Source organism: Molossus molossus, unplaced genomic scaffold (assembly GCF_014108415.1).
Source record: "Molossus molossus isolate mMolMol1 unplaced genomic scaffold, mMolMol1.p scaffold_m16_p_21, whole genome shotgun sequence".
NCBI lineage: Eukaryota > Metazoa > Chordata > Mammalia > Chiroptera > Molossidae > Molossus > Molossus molossus.
In genome coordinates, this window is record NW_023425357.1 from 8,070,021 (window position 1) to 8,084,988 (window position 14,968).

At 52.5% G+C, this 14,968-nt stretch overlaps 1 protein-coding gene across 1 annotated transcript in view; it reads right to left on the minus strand.

Moving 5' to 3' along the window:
* Positions 1-10,339: 10,339 nt before the first annotated feature.
* Positions 10,340-14,968, minus strand: part of DHX34 (DExH-box helicase 34) — a 31,617-nt gene continuing 26,988 nt past the window's right edge. The window contains exons 14-18 of the mRNA XM_036275296.1: positions 14,396-14,683; positions 13,435-13,611; positions 13,115-13,253; positions 11,840-12,129; positions 10,340-10,910 (exon numbers count right to left, since the gene is read on the minus strand). Of these exons, the coding sequence (XP_036131189.1) occupies positions 11,996-12,129; positions 13,115-13,253; positions 13,435-13,611; positions 14,396-14,683 (738 nt within the window). The 3' untranslated portion in view covers positions 10,340-10,910; positions 11,840-11,995. The remainder of the gene's footprint in view (positions 10,911-11,839; positions 12,130-13,114; positions 13,254-13,434; positions 13,612-14,395; positions 14,684-14,968) is intronic.

Sequence of the window (14,968 nt, forward strand, 5' to 3'; positions counted from 1 at the left end):
GAGGAGGGAGAGGGAGAGAAACATTTATTTATTGGCTGCCCCCCGCATGCCCACTCCCAGGGACTGACCAGCCCCAGTATGTGCCCTGACCCGGAATCGAACTGGGAACCTTTACGTGCACAGGAGGAAACCCAACCGACCGAGCCACACTGCTCAGGGCCAATTTGCGTTCTTGTGTCTCTTCTAAGATTCAAATTCTCATCAATCTGAAACTCACAAGACCGCCCATTACAGTGATAGTTAATACTCTTCACCTGCTGCGTCCTTGGGCACTCCACCTGCACCAGCCTGCCACTGCTGTGTAACAAACAATCCCTAAACCTTGTGGCTCAAAACGCCCGCTACTTTTTAGCTCATTATTCTGTGGGTTGGTATCTTAAACTAGGCAAAGCTAGGCAGGTCTTGTGGCTTCAGCAGGGCTCCCTGTGTGTCTGTGGCCAGGCCCAGGTCAGCAAGGGGGGCTCTGTTTCTGGGGGTTGGCTTGCTGGCGGCAGAGGCAACAGTAGTGACTGGACCCCGTGGTCACATCAGCCAGCAGGCTGTCGAGTTGGTTCACATAGAGGCTTGATTGGACTCTGAGAGGGAGCAGGAGCGCCCAGGTCCTGGTGGCCCCAGCTCAGACCTGGCACGTGCTTATGTGGGTCCCTATCTCTCAGCCCTGGGAAGCCTGAAGGCCAGCCTGGACTCAAGGGTCCGGAAATAGACTCCACCCTTCACTGGGCGGAGCTGCAAACACATCTCGAGAGGTGGATACAGGGAGGGAGGAAGAATCGGGGCCAGGGTTGCATCCATCTCCCCCTGGCTCCCAGACTACTTTCTCCGTCTGTCCGTCTGTCCATGGGAGAGGACAGGCAGGCTGGGCGGGAGCAGCCTCACCCGTTGAGAGTGGTGCCGACAGACATGGGTTCAAATTCTGCCGCTGAAACACAGTAGCCGGGTCTCAGTCTCCACATCTGGACAGTGGGGGTAGTAGGTCTGCGGAGCTGAGGTGTGGCAAGGGACGTGCTGAGAACGGTGCCTGGCACGTCCTACGTGCTCCAAGTCCGGAGTCAGGGTCTGTCCCTAGAGAAGCTGCAGCTCGGAGCCGAGGGCGCCCAGGAAACGGGCGGGGAGCAGAGGAGACGCGCCTTCACCTGTCACCCACCCACCGCTCAGGCCACAGGCATTTCCTGGGCACACTCTGCTCATTGCTTCATGAACACACCTAAGGCCCTGCTAGGGTAGCTGGCGCCCCAGGGGGCAGATGGGGAGACCTGTGTGGGCCGAGGAAATGAGAGCATCGTTAGCTCTGCTAGGGGCTGGCGGCTGGCGGCTGGCGCAGGGCCACCTTCCTGCATGTCTCCCCTTTCCCAGCGCGCGCTGCGTGCCAGGCCTTCTTCTAGGGCTTTATCCTACCAACCTGGGAAGCCCGCCGCTAGGTCCCAGGAGGCGGGACGATCGCTGTCCTCAGTTTCCAAAGGAGAAAATCACGGCCCAGAGAGGTGAAGTCACTTGTGCAGGGTCACACAGCTGGAGAACCCAGGCCACCTGGCAGCTCCGGAGCCTGTTCTCAATGGCCTCTCTCTCTCTTTTTTTAATCCTCACCTGAGGATATTTTTCCATTTATCTTCAGATAGAGAGGGAGGAAGAGAGAGAAACATCGATGTGAGAGAGATACATCGAGTGGCTGCCACACACACAACCCAACCGGGGCCGGGACAAACCACAACCGAGGTACGTGCCCTTAGCGGGAACCGAACCCGGGACTCTCTGGTCCGCGGGCCAACGCTCTAACCGCTGAGCCAAACCAGCCAGAGTCTGGCCTCTCATTTTAAAAAAAAGATTCTAAGCCCTGGCCGGTTTGACTCAGTGGTAGAGCGTCGGGCTGCGGACCAATGAGATGCGGGTTTGATTCCCGTCAAGGGCATGTACCTCAGTTGCAGTTCGTCCCCGGCCCGGCCGGGTAGTGCCAGAGGCAGCCAGTCGATGTGTCCCTCTCACATCGATGTTTCTCTCTCTCCCTCTCTCTCCCTCCCACTCTATCTGAAGATAAATAGAAAAATATCCTCAGGTGAGGATTAAAAATAAATAAATAAATAAATAAATAAATAGCCCCGGCCGGTTTGGCTCAGCGGTTAGAGCGTCGGCCTGCGGTCCAGAGAGACCCGGGTTCGGTCCCCGCTAAGGGCATGTACCTCGGTTGCAGTTTGTCCCTGGCCCTGGTTGGTCGTGCGGGTGGCAGCCACTCGATGTGTCCCTTTCACATCGATGTTTCCCTCTCTCTCTCTTCCTCTCTCTCCCTCCCACTCTGTCTGTACAAAAAATGGAAAAATGTCCTCGGATGAGGATAAAATAAATAAATAAATAAATAAATAAATAAATAAATAAATATTCTAAGACTCTGTGATTTAATTTTATTTTTTTTGAGAGGTTGGAAGGGAGTGGTGGAGAGAGAGAAACATGAATTGGTTGCCTCCCTCATGGGCCCCAACCAGGCTGGGGATCAAACCTGCAACCCAGGTACATGCCCTTGACCGTGAATTGAACCCGCAACCCTCCAGGGCATAGGCCAGTGCTCTAACCACTGAGCAAACCGGCCAGGGCAAAAACTCTATGACTTTTTTTTTTTATTCTCACCCAGAGGACATTTTTGCATTTATCTTCAGATTGAGCAGGGGGGAGAGAGAGGAAGAAGAGAGAGAGAGAGAGAAACATCGATGAGAGAGAGACACATCGAGTGGCTGCCACCCGCACAACCAACCAAGGCCGGGGACAAACTGCAACCGAGGTACGAGCCCTTAGCGGGAACCGAACCCTGGTCTCTCTGGTCCGCAGGCGGGCGCTCTAACCGCTGAGCCAAACTGGCCCAGGTAAGACTATGACTTTTAAAGGGCCTAGCACAAAGTAGTTTCTGGGTTAGATGTTGTTTTGATAACTGTGCTTAGTATTCATCTCTCTCCAAACTCCCCAGGACTGACGTGGGATGGATGAGGGATAAACAGCAGGAAGGACTTCCAACACCCCCTCCTTCCTTTAAAGGCTGTGGGACGGGCTGCGGGGAGGGGGCGGGATGGGACCCAGGCCTGAGGTGTACTTCAAGGGTGCGCCAGGGAGCGACAGACCCTGGCGCGTGGGGGAGGGGAAGCACCTTCTCCCTTCCTCCCCGCCTTCTGCGAGTGACTGGAAATGCCTCTCACTTAATTCTCTCTAATTAAACCAATTGGATGTGCCTCGGAAATTGGGCGGGAGGTTAATTGTAACTAAAAATACCTCCCCCACTTCCTGGGGTGAGGATCTAGCGAGTTCTGGGGCCGCCTGTGAAGTGGGTGGGCGTCGCTGAGTAGGACGGGCGGGGAGGGGGGTGGAGACCACAGCGGGGTCTGCGGGATGGCCCTCCGTGGTGGTGGCAGGTCCAGGCCGCCTTGGCATCGAAGTGTGCGTGACCATCGTGTGGCTGCTATGGCTACAGACGGGATGCTGGGGCCAGTGCGCTGCTTTAGCGAGGGCTGTCCCGCCAGGAGCGTGTCCACGGCCCAGCCTGCACACATCGGGTGTGTGCATCCCTGAGAAAGGTTTGGATCCCTGGCTGGCTGTCACATTGTGCCTTGGTGGACGGTGTGCGTGTGCGTGTGTGTGTGCGGGATTGTGTGGCAAAGTGGTCTTTAAAACTGGGTGCCCCCTTGTGTGTGTCCATGGCAGTGTCTGTGTGGCTTTGTAGCCTCTTATGAATTGTGTGCTGGGAGTCTTCTGCTCCGGTGCATCAGAATGTGGTGCAGGCAATGAGCCCGCGTGCCCTCCAGAGGGCGCTGGGGAGCCACGGAAGCTGTTTGCTACCTAACAGCTTTATTGAGATGTAATTCACAGATCATAAAATCCACCCATCTAAAGTGTGCGTTTGGATGGCTTTAGAATAGTCACAGCGTCGTGCATCTATCACCACAATCAGCCAGCAAGCAGCCTTCTATCCTAGGCAGTCACTCCCCATCTACCTCCAACCCCCAAACACAGGCAACCACCAATCCACTTTCTGCCTCTATGGATTTGCCTGTTCTGGATAGACATTTCATAAAATGCAGTTTTACAGTATATGGTCTTTTGTGTCTGGCTTCTTTTTTTTTTTTTTTTTTGGTTTTGTTATGTTTATGTTTTTATTGAGTTTTTAGAGAGAGAGGAAGGGAAAGAGAGAAACATCGATGTGAGAGAAAAACATCAATCGGCTGCCTCCTGCACGCCCCCTGCTGGGGATCAAGCTCGAAACCCCAGCATGTGCCCTGACCAGGAATTGAACCGGGACCTCTCAATCCATGAGATGACGCTCAACCCACTGAGTCACACCAGCCGGGCAATGTGTCTGGCTTCTTTCACTTAGCATGTTTTCCAGGTTTAGCCATGTGGTAACGTGTCAGTGCTTTATTCCATTTAATGGCTGAGTAATATTCCCTTGGAAGAATTTTGAGCAGATAAAGGACAGAGTTGGGTTTGTGCTTTGTTCCTTGGGCTGCCATTTGGATTAGAGGGAGTGTTATTGGTTGAATTGTGTCCCCCAAAGAGAGATACTGATGTCCTAATTCTGGGACCTGTTAATGTGACCTAATTTGGAAATAGGCTCTTTGCTGATGATCATGTTAAAATGAGGTCATAAGATGGGCCCTAATCTAGCATGACGGTGTCCTTACATACAGGGAAATGTGGACACCGACAGGCACACAGAGAGAAGGCCACGTGAACACACAGCCACCAGCGGAAGGCCAGCAAGCCCCAGAAGCTGGAAGAGGTCAGAGAGGGTTACCCTACAGGTTTCAGGGGGAGCAAGGCCCGGCCGACATCTTGATTTCGGACTTCGAACCTCAAAATCTGCAAGAAGTTGTTTCTGTTGTTCGGAGTCACATGTTGTGGCAGAGTGGGAAGCTGGTTCGGGGAGCGAGGGTGAAGCTGGGAAGACAGGGAGGAGCTGGCCAGGGCCGTGATGTCAGAGGGAAGGAGGGGGCACCCCGAATTACTCAGGAAGGCAGGCAGAGAGAGTATCAGAAAACAGGGTCACATTTCAGAGAGGAGGGCGCCATCAAATTCATGTTTCATCTGAAGGTCGTTTGTGCTGACCCTAACAGCAGGTGGGAAAATGGCAAAACACAACTGAGATGAGGACCAAAGAATAACAGTTGCAGGTCACCATTGACCTGATGGCGCAGTTTCGGGGGGGGGAGGGAGGCCTGACAGGGAGGGTAAGGAGACTGGGAGGTGAGTGCTCCATGTGAGCCCATGGAGATACAGGGGGTTCGATTCTGGCAAAGCCTGGAGGCAACCCCAGGTGTATTTCATGATGCTCAGCACACTGAATGCCGGTCCATGCCAGATGATCCCAATGATGGGATGGTGAGCCACTAAACAGTAAGGGCTGGTCGAAAAGAAAAATGTCCTGGCCGGTTTGGCTCAGCGGGTTAGGGCGTCTGGATTCAATTCCTGGTCAAGGGCACATACCTGGGCTGCAGGTTTGATCCCTGGCCCTGGTTGGGTCGTGAGGCAACCAATTGATGTGTCTCTCACATTGATGTTTCTCTCGCCCACCCTCCCTCCCTTCCACTCTATCTAAAAAATCAATGGAAAGTACTCAGGTGGGGATTAACAGACAAACAAAAAAAAGCAGCAGAAAGGGGCGGGGACTGATAACATGCCTTCGGGAAGAGGGAAGAAAAGCCTACATTTGGACTTGGATTTCTCACTTGAGAAGTTATCCCATTTCTCTCTGATGTCACAGAGGGGTGCCTGACAGGCACAGACAAACACATCTCCGTTGCTTTCCTTGTGCATTAGGGGTAATTGTAACTACTGTCTGCTGAGCATCTGTGTGTGCTAAGCACTGTCCTAGGCACACGCATTCAACATTCACAACAACTCTGTGAGGTGGGACTATTATTAGCCCCATTTCACAGATGAGCAAACAGACATATAAAACCAAATGAGAGCCCTGGCCAGTTTGGCTCAGCAGTTAGAGCATCAGCCTGCAGTCCAGAGACACGGGTTCGCTTCCCGCTAAGGGCATGTACCTCGGTTGCAGTTTGTCCCCGGCCCTGGTTGGGTCGTGCGGGAGGCAGCCACTTGATGTGTTCCTTTCACATCGATGTTTCTCGCTCTCTCTCTCTCTCTCCCCCTCCCTCCCACTCTATCTGAACAAAAAAATAAAAAAATGTCCTCAGGTGAGGATAAAAAAAAAAAAAAATGACAGTGTCTTCTCTGACCATTCAGCCCTCGAGGGTCTCAGATGCAGCTGTGATCGGCGCCAGGGGCCAGCAAACCCATAGGCTTGCACTGTGGTTGTGCAAGATACACACACTGAGCGCCACAACACATTGCTAAGAGAAATTAAAAGACCTTAAATGTTTTTTTTAAAAGGAGAGATATACCATATTCATGGATTCAAAAACTTGGAAGACTTGATATTATTGAAATGTCAGCTTGTCAATTCTCCCTAAATATCTGTAGGGTCAAGACGATCCCAGCGGGATTTTATAGGAACGGACAAGCTGACTCTAAAATGTATAATGAAATGCACAGGCTTCGAGTAGCCACAACTACTGGGACAAAGGCAAAGTCGGAGGCTTCGCACCACCTGATTTCAAGACTTACTATCATCTACCCTAATCAAACAGTGGTGCAGGGGCAGCTCCGACGCAGAGATCAATGGAATAAAGCACAGAAATGGTCCCACGTAGATTCGTCCATTGATTTTCAATAAAGGTGTCAAATTATTTCAAAAGGGATAGTCTAATTCAGTGAATGGTCTTTTCAGTAAATGGTGCTGAAACAACACGCAGAAAATGAACCTTGACTCTAACATTATTCACAAAAAGTGACTGGAAATGGATCATGAACTTAGAGGGTAAAATCTGAAACTATAAAACTTTTTGCCCTGGCCAGTGTGCTCAGTGGTTAGAGCACCAGCCTGCACATCAAAGGGTCTTGGGTTTGATTCCAGTCAAGGGCATGTACCTGGGTTGCAGGTTTGATCACCACCCTGGGCTGTGTACGGGAGGCAACCAATTGATGTGTCTCTCTCACATCCATTTCCCCCTCCCCCCACCTCTAAAAATCAATGGAAAAATATCTTCAGGTGAGGATTAACAAAAAATAAATAAATAGCCCAGCCAGTGTGGCTCAGTGGTTGAGTGTTGACCCATGCACCAAGAGGTCACCAGTTGGATTCCCGGTCAGGACACATGCCCAGGTTGTGGGCCTGATCCCCAGTGAGGGGCATGCAGGAGGCGGCCAATAGATTTTCTCTCTCATTGATGTTTCTATCTCTCTCTCACTCTCCCTTCCTCTCTCTCTAAACTAAATAAAGAAAAAAATATATTTTTTAAAGTTACTTTGTTAATTTAAAAAATAAATAATTTTTAAATAAAAATCATAAATACTAAATATACATAAATAAAATTGGCACAATCTAAAAATGAAAAAGAAATTATTAAAACTAAATAGAGCCCTGGCCAGTTTGGCTCAGCGGTTAGAGCGTCGGCCTGCGGTCCGGAGAGACCCGGGTTCGGTTCCCGCTAAGGGCATGTACCTCGGTTGCAGTTTGTCCCCGGCCCTGGTTGGTCGTGCGGGTGGCAGCCACTCGATGTGTCCCTTTCACGTCGATGTTTCTCACTCTCTCTCCCTTCCTCTCTCTCCCTCCCACTCTGTACAAAAAATGGAAAAAAGTATCCTCGGGTGAGGATAAAAAAAAAAAAACTAAATAGAAATAAGAATAATTTTAAAGTAAAAATAAAATAAAAATAACTTAAATTTCATCAAAATTAAAAACTTCTGCTCTGCAAAAGACACCGTTAAGAAAATGAAGGCCCTGGCTGGTAGCTCACTTGGTTAGAGCATCGTCCTGATACACAAAGGTCGTGGGCTGGATCCCTGACCAGGGAACACACAAGAATCAACCAATGAATGCATAAATAAGTGGAACAACAAATCAATGTTTCTCTCTCTCTCTAAAATCAATAAATAAGTAAAAAGAAAAAGGCAAGTATAGACACAAAAAATATTCACAATACATATAATTGACTAATATATTTATATTTAAAGAAATATATAAACTATATATTTATTATATAAATCTTTCAAATCAGTAAGATCCACAGCCCCTTTATAAGAGGCAGATATTTAATATAAACTACAAAAAAGCATACAAGTCATTAATAAGTTCATGAAAAATATGCTTGACATCGTTATTAGTCATAAAAATGCCATTAAAATCCACATAAGCATCACGAGAATAGCTTAAACCACAGCTGACAATCCCAGGTCAGAGAGGCACACCGGAGCGCTCAGACATTGCTGGTGGCAGCACAAGTTGGTAAACCGACTCTGGAAACCAGTTTCAAAGAATCTGCTGGAACGAAACGCATGCGAGTCCTGTGACCCGACAGTTCCACTCCTTCCTGTGACCCAGCAGTTCCGCTCCTGGACACGGCCTCCACCTGAACACATACCGTGTTCACCAAAAGCCAGTACCGTGTGTTCGAGCAGCACTGTTTATAACTGGGACCACACCAACTCCCAGTGACAAAAGAAAAACTAGTGATTCATTCATGCAATAGAATGCAGAAACCGCAGCTCTATGCAACAGGATGCTGAGCAGAAAAGGCCAGACACAAGAGAGTACGTTTCTGTTTTGTTTTGGGTTCTAGGATGGTCAACGCCGGGCACTGCTGCTGGGAGCCAGACTGTGGATTACTCTGGGGGGCCGGGTGCGGAGGGAGCCCCAGTTGGGCTGCAGTTTGTTTCTGGTTCTGGATGCTGGTGGCTCGGGCACGTCTCATTTCCTGGAAAATTCACCAAGCTGTTCACATATGATCTGAGCACTTTTCTGCATGTTATGCTTCAAGAGAAAGTCTTGAAAGGCTGTTGAAGGCACAGACTTCGCATTCCGAAAGATCCTGCGGACTTGCCTCTCAGAGAAGCTGTACCAATTCCCGTCAAGGTGGACGAAAGTGCCCGTTTTCCCACAGACTCGCCAGCAGCGGGCATCATCAATCTTTTTAAATCTGGGCCAATCGGATGGGTGAAAAATCGTGTCTCTGGGAGGTTTATTTCATGCAGTTGTGAGAACGGCGAAGCCACAGCCCCACCTGGGGATTTTGTGCTCCTGTCGGAAAGCCTATCCCTCCAGGTAATTAATTAATGGGTAAGAACTTCTATACTGTAAAGGGCCATAGAGTTCGCCCTTGAGGGGCTGTGAGCCGTGGGTTTCCTCAAATCTGACAGATGTCCTGACAGCCCTCTTCTTCCAACAGGTGCCTTGGGACTCACTCCCAGGGTGGGATTTACTGGGTCAGACACCAGATGCTTAAGGCTTTTTGGTGGACACTGGGTGGCTTTCACCTTCTGTGCCTGCCCCTGCCCCCGCCCCCCCACCACAAACATAGAGAACTCTGGGCCCTGGCCGGGTAGCTCTGTTGGTTAGAACGTTGTCCCCATATGCTTAGGTTGTGGGTTCGGTCCCGGGTCAGAGCACATACAAGAAGCAACCAATGAATGCATGATTAAGTAGAACAACAGCTCAATGTTACTCTCTATATATAAGGGAAAAAAAATCAATGAAAAAATAAGTTTCTTGCCTGGAGGACACTCTTTTTATTTTATGTTTTAACATGGGGAAAGGAGGAGAAACAAGACAGTCCTGACAAGCCATTATGTTCTCAGATTTGGCCGGACGGTGGTAGGGTTGGAGGGGGTGGTTCTGAGGTTAGTTTCTCCCTTCATCCACTTAGTTCTCTATTTTTAACACTTCAGGTTGGGGACACAGAAGAGAGTAAGAGATTTGACATCTGAAAAAATGGAAAAGTTTTGAGAGTCAAGTCACCTTTTTTTTGTATGTGCCCCTAGCGGGAACCGAACCCAGGACTCTCTGGTTCACAGGCCGACACTCCAACTGCTAAGCCAAACCGGCCAGGGCTCAGGTCACCTTAAGCAAAGCCAAAAGAAAAGCAGCAGACTGGAAAAAGTGTTTGTGGCATCTCTGAGGAAGTTCGAGACCCAGAGTGTATGAAGAGCTATTACAAACCAGTAAGGACAAGGCACCTAGGGAAACAGGGCCGGCACCGAAAAGAACATACAAAGGGCCCAGAATAACATGCAAAGACGACTCAGGATCACTGGCAATCAGGAAATAAAAATAATGTGAATCGGCCTGGCCAGTGTGGCTCAGTGGTTGAGTGTCGGCCCAGGCACCAAGAGGTCACCGTTCAATTCTCAGTCAGGGCACATGCCCAGGTTGCGGGCCCGATCCCAGGTAGGGGGCATGCAAGAGGCAGCCGATCAATGTCTCTCTCATATCAGTGTTTCTATCCCTCTCTCCCTCTCCCTTCCTCTGTCTAAAATCAATTTAAAACCATTTAATAAAAAAACTATGTAAATCAGTACAGCCTGTATGAAAGACATCTGGGAGAATCTATCAGATGACCTATAAAAATGACCAGCAATTCAACCCCCAGAATTTAGCCTCCAGATACATATGCACCAGGAAGTTACACATGTACAAGGGCTGGTCATGCCTGCTCTCCCTGTGGGAGCACAAGACGGAGCGTCCATCCACACGGGCCTAAATAAACGTGCTGCGCAGCCGCCTATGCCCCGCCCTCACAGAACGCGCAGGCGCTGTGCCGATTCTGAACACTCTCCGAATTACACCAAGTGCACCCTGCGGAACCATGGGGGTATAATCCCATGTTTTGAAAAATGGAAACGTTCTATTTCCATATGCACGGGGAATTGAACAGAGTTACAGCAGGTACAATGGGAGGACGCACAGCCAACCTGACCCGCGGTCACCTGGGAGACCAGCGAGGCAGCTGCTCCAGTCGTGTGTGGGATGGCAGGGGTCCTGGGGTCAGATGCTGGACCTATTTCACAGGGGAGCCGATGGGACTGGCGGAGAGTGCCTGAGGGTGGGAGAGAGGGGCCAGGGTGACAGGAGGACCCGAGCAGCGCCTGGCTGGGTGCTTGCAGCTGCACTGAGCTGGGGCAGAGGCCTCTGATCTGGGGGAATACAGTCCCCAAAGTAAAGCTCCAACATCTTGGTTGGTGGAGGGGACAGGTGGGGAGAGGGGAGAGAGTGACAGATAAAGATGTGAATGATGAATGGTGAGACTGGAGCATCGACTGTAAGCTGACGTAGTGGGAAGGGGTAGCCCAGGGCACCCCGAATCAGCGTTGGCTACACCTCAGATGCCCGCCGGGCTGCAAGTATCGATGCCAAGGAGCAGCCGGCCACAGGAGCCAGGAGCCAGGAGCCGGGGTTCAGGGCGGTGGTCAGGCCCGGGGGAGAGATGGGACGGCCAGCACGGGGCTGGGGGACTGTGAGCTCACTCGGAGGTGAGTGTGGACAGAGGGAGGCGAGGGCAGGGTGGGCTGCCACATCCAGTAGGGAGGGGAGGAGGGCGGAGTAGTGGCTACCAGGCACGGCTGCCAGGATGGGGAAACATCTATGGCACGGAGGCCCTCAGCCAAAGCAGAAGGCACCTCAGGGACAGGGGGCACAGCGGGGCCATCCCGAGGTGACAGCCGGGAACCGCCCCAGGCCCTGCAGCAGGAAGGCCCAGTGACCATGCCAGGAGCCCGTCCTGTGGTGCAGCCTGTAGCCCCACACGAACACCGACACCCCCTCCTTGCCAACTCTCGAAGGGACACCTGTGGATGGGCCAGTGCAGGGTCCCCCTAGTTCAGGGAAAGCAGAGGCCTTGAGCACAGACTCTGGAGCGCCAAGGTCCTGTGCTGGGATCTGAGGCCCCTGCTCCGCCGGATCTGCCCCAGGACTCCTCGGCCAGCATGAGAGCACACCGGGGGGGGGGGCCAGCGGGGCAACTGCTACCTTCTGCCCCGACAGGAGCAGGCTTCAAGGTCCGACTCAGTCAGACTTTATTCATACCGCTCCCCACGGAGGGGGCAGGAACCAGACTAGCGCTGAGCCCAAGATGGGGTTCGGGTGAAGTCCGCGGCCCTGCCCCGGGTTCCCTGCCAGCTGGGCTCACACATGCTGCCTCCGATGCCGCAGCACCTCCGTGGGCGTGAAGAGAAAGTCTTGCTGACAGGCCTCGCAGTGGTAAGGCCTCTGCAGGGCCGACGTCTTTTGCTGGGGCTCGGGGGCGGCGTCCTCAGCCCCTAAGACAGAGAAGTAGGGAGGCTGAGGTGGGTGCTCCACTGCAGGCTTTCACCCCACCCAAATCCTGGCACCCAAGGGGCTCAGGCTCTCCTGGCCTTTGGGGAATCTGGCTCTGCCTCCAGGAAGCCCTCCTTGATTAACACGCACACGCAGATGCAAGTCTTTTGTCTGTGTCCCAGGAGAGAAACAGACTGAAAGAAAGAGGGCCCTGGAGCCCTGGCCAGTTTGGCTCAGCGGTTAGAGCATCCGCCTGCGGTCCGGAGAGACCCGGGTTCGGTTCCCGCTAAGGGCATGTACCTCGGTTGCAGTTTGTCCCCGGCCCTGGTTGGTCGTGCGGGTGGCAGCCACTCGATGTGTCCCTTTCACATCGATGTTTCTCTCTCTCTCTCTTCCTCTCTCTCCCTCCCACTCTGTACAAAAAATGGAAAAAAAAATGTCCTCGGATGAGGACTAAAAAAAAAGAAAGAGGGCCCTGGAGCGGAGTCTGGGCCTGCGGCAGGCACTGTCAGGTGTGCCCATGGCATTGAAGCCTGGCTAACAACAGTGGATGCGGCCACAGCAGAGACAGCTGCGGGACAGAAAGGAAGAGACACAGTCACAGACCGACAAACAGAAAAAAACACGATAGAGTGACACCGCGAAAGTCGAGGCGCGAAGTGGCGAAGGATGACTATATAAATAAAGAATCCTACTTTGCGGAAATTCATTTATCACGGTAGGGTCTGGAACTGATTAACTGCGATAAACGAGGGCCGACTGTAAATGCAGACCACAGAGACACCAAAGACAAAGAAACGAGAAAGTGGTGGCCCTCCAGGCCCTCCCCAACCCGGGCGCCAGGTCTCTGTGACAAAGCCCGTAAGTAGCACTGGCCAGGACCAGAAGGTTGAGGATGTCAGTCCCCAGTGTCCAGCAAATGCTCGGATACACAGCGAATAAACATGGGATGGACAGATGCCCCCGCCCCCACGGCCACGCCCTTACCTGGTGGGCCGTCCTGCGGGGCCTCGGGGCAGGTGTTCTCATGGGCGATGCGCTCCAAGGGTGTGAGAGGCATGTGCAAGCCGCAGTGGGGGCAGGTCCAGAAGGTGCGGAGACAGTCGCTGTACAGGTCTGTGTCACTCTGCAGAAGGTAGGCTGTGTCAGGGTTCAGCCCCTACCCCTGCCCCCCAACAGCCAGCCCAGGTCCCTTCCGAGAACCCTGCCAGTCCCATTCTGAAACTGCATCCCTAGACTAAGTTGAAATGTGGTGGGGGGCTCCCTAAAACCCCATCGTGAGGGGCCAAGGTGGGGTCCATGCTCACCGTGAGGCAGTTATAGGTGAGGAAGTCAGTGACTGTGTAGCCCCCTTTGGTGGGATGGGGGGAAAGGGTAGAGCTTCCAAAGAGGCCAGGGAGACTGGGGGCAGTTGTGATGGTCTGGGGTCCCACATAGAGATTCTGGGCTTCTAGTCCTGTGAGCCGCCGGAGACTGTAGGGGACCTGAGGAGAGAGACAGGAGAGAGACTGGGAGATGTTATCGGAGCACCAGGATCCAGCTGTGCCTGAAGTCCACCCCTGGACTTTTCAGTTATGGGGGCCAATTGTTTAAGCCAATCACATGGTTTCAGACACATGACCAGAGTCTAATCTAAAAGATGTCCTGACACCCCATCCCCCACCTTAACTGCCTCCTGCTCCCACTTGACCACATCCAGACCATGAGTGTGGTCTTTAAGTCTGGCTGCCTTGCCCCTCCTCCCCCAGCATGTCAGCCTGTTACTCTTCCCCTGGTTTACTGGGTCCTTCCACTCCTCCAGGAAGTCACTTGGATTGCACCTTTCTCCTGTACCCCTGCCACACAATAAAATCAGGATCAATTCTTGATTCCCACTTAAGAGGTGGGGGGATTGGTTTCAAATTTGCTTTCTCCATATCTTCCTGTCTGTTCTCCATGAGTAGGACCTTACAGCTCCCCTCCCACACCCTGCAAGCCCTTACTGTAATGGGGGTCACCTGCCACATGCACGCAGGAGCTGCCTTATAAGCACCTGCTGAATGAGGGCTAGTGGGTTAACTGTGGTCTCTGGAGCCAGGCACTGGGGTCAAATCCTGGCTCCAACCCTTACCAGTTGTGTGACCTTGGGGTTGTCATCACCTCCCTGGTTTGAAAACCCCCAAATGTGTGCACGTTAAGTGAACCGGAAGCTGGGCCATCCTGAGCCTTAATCCCTGTGGTGGATGCCCCCCTGGCCAAGGAGGGCACCGGTGCCCAGGCGGCGGGTACCTTGGATGCTGTGAACTGCAGCAGCTCTCTGCTCAGGGCCACCACCTCCTGGCGGCTGACGGGAGCCTCCTCCTCCTCCTCCTCCTCCTCCTCCAGCTGCCTCCGACGGGCCTGCTGGGCCAGCTGCCGGTCCAGGGCACTTTCCCAGCGGGCACGGAGCCGCAGGGAGGCCGCCAGGAGCCGGACAGCACTTTCACTATCTGCAAGCTGGAGCTCCAGCCAGCCATCAGCCACCAAGCGGGAGCAGTCACTATTGGTGTCCAGGGACCGGCTAAACAGCAGGAGGGACTGGAAAGTAGAGGCAGAAAACAGGCAGTGGGTGAGGGGCAGGATACCACCTTAGAGGGGCCCCACCCAGCTGGGTTCTTTCCCACCCCCTCATTCATCCATCCACCTGTCCAACCATCTACCTGTCTATCCATCCACCAATGTATCCTTTAGTTCCCCACCCAGATCGATGTTTGGGGGCTGGGAGAGGGAACAGGAGGGTTCAAGGTACATTCTGTCTACTCCTGTGTGTCTGAAATCCTCCACCGTGAACCAACTGTGCCGGTGGAAGGAAGGGAGGCTGAA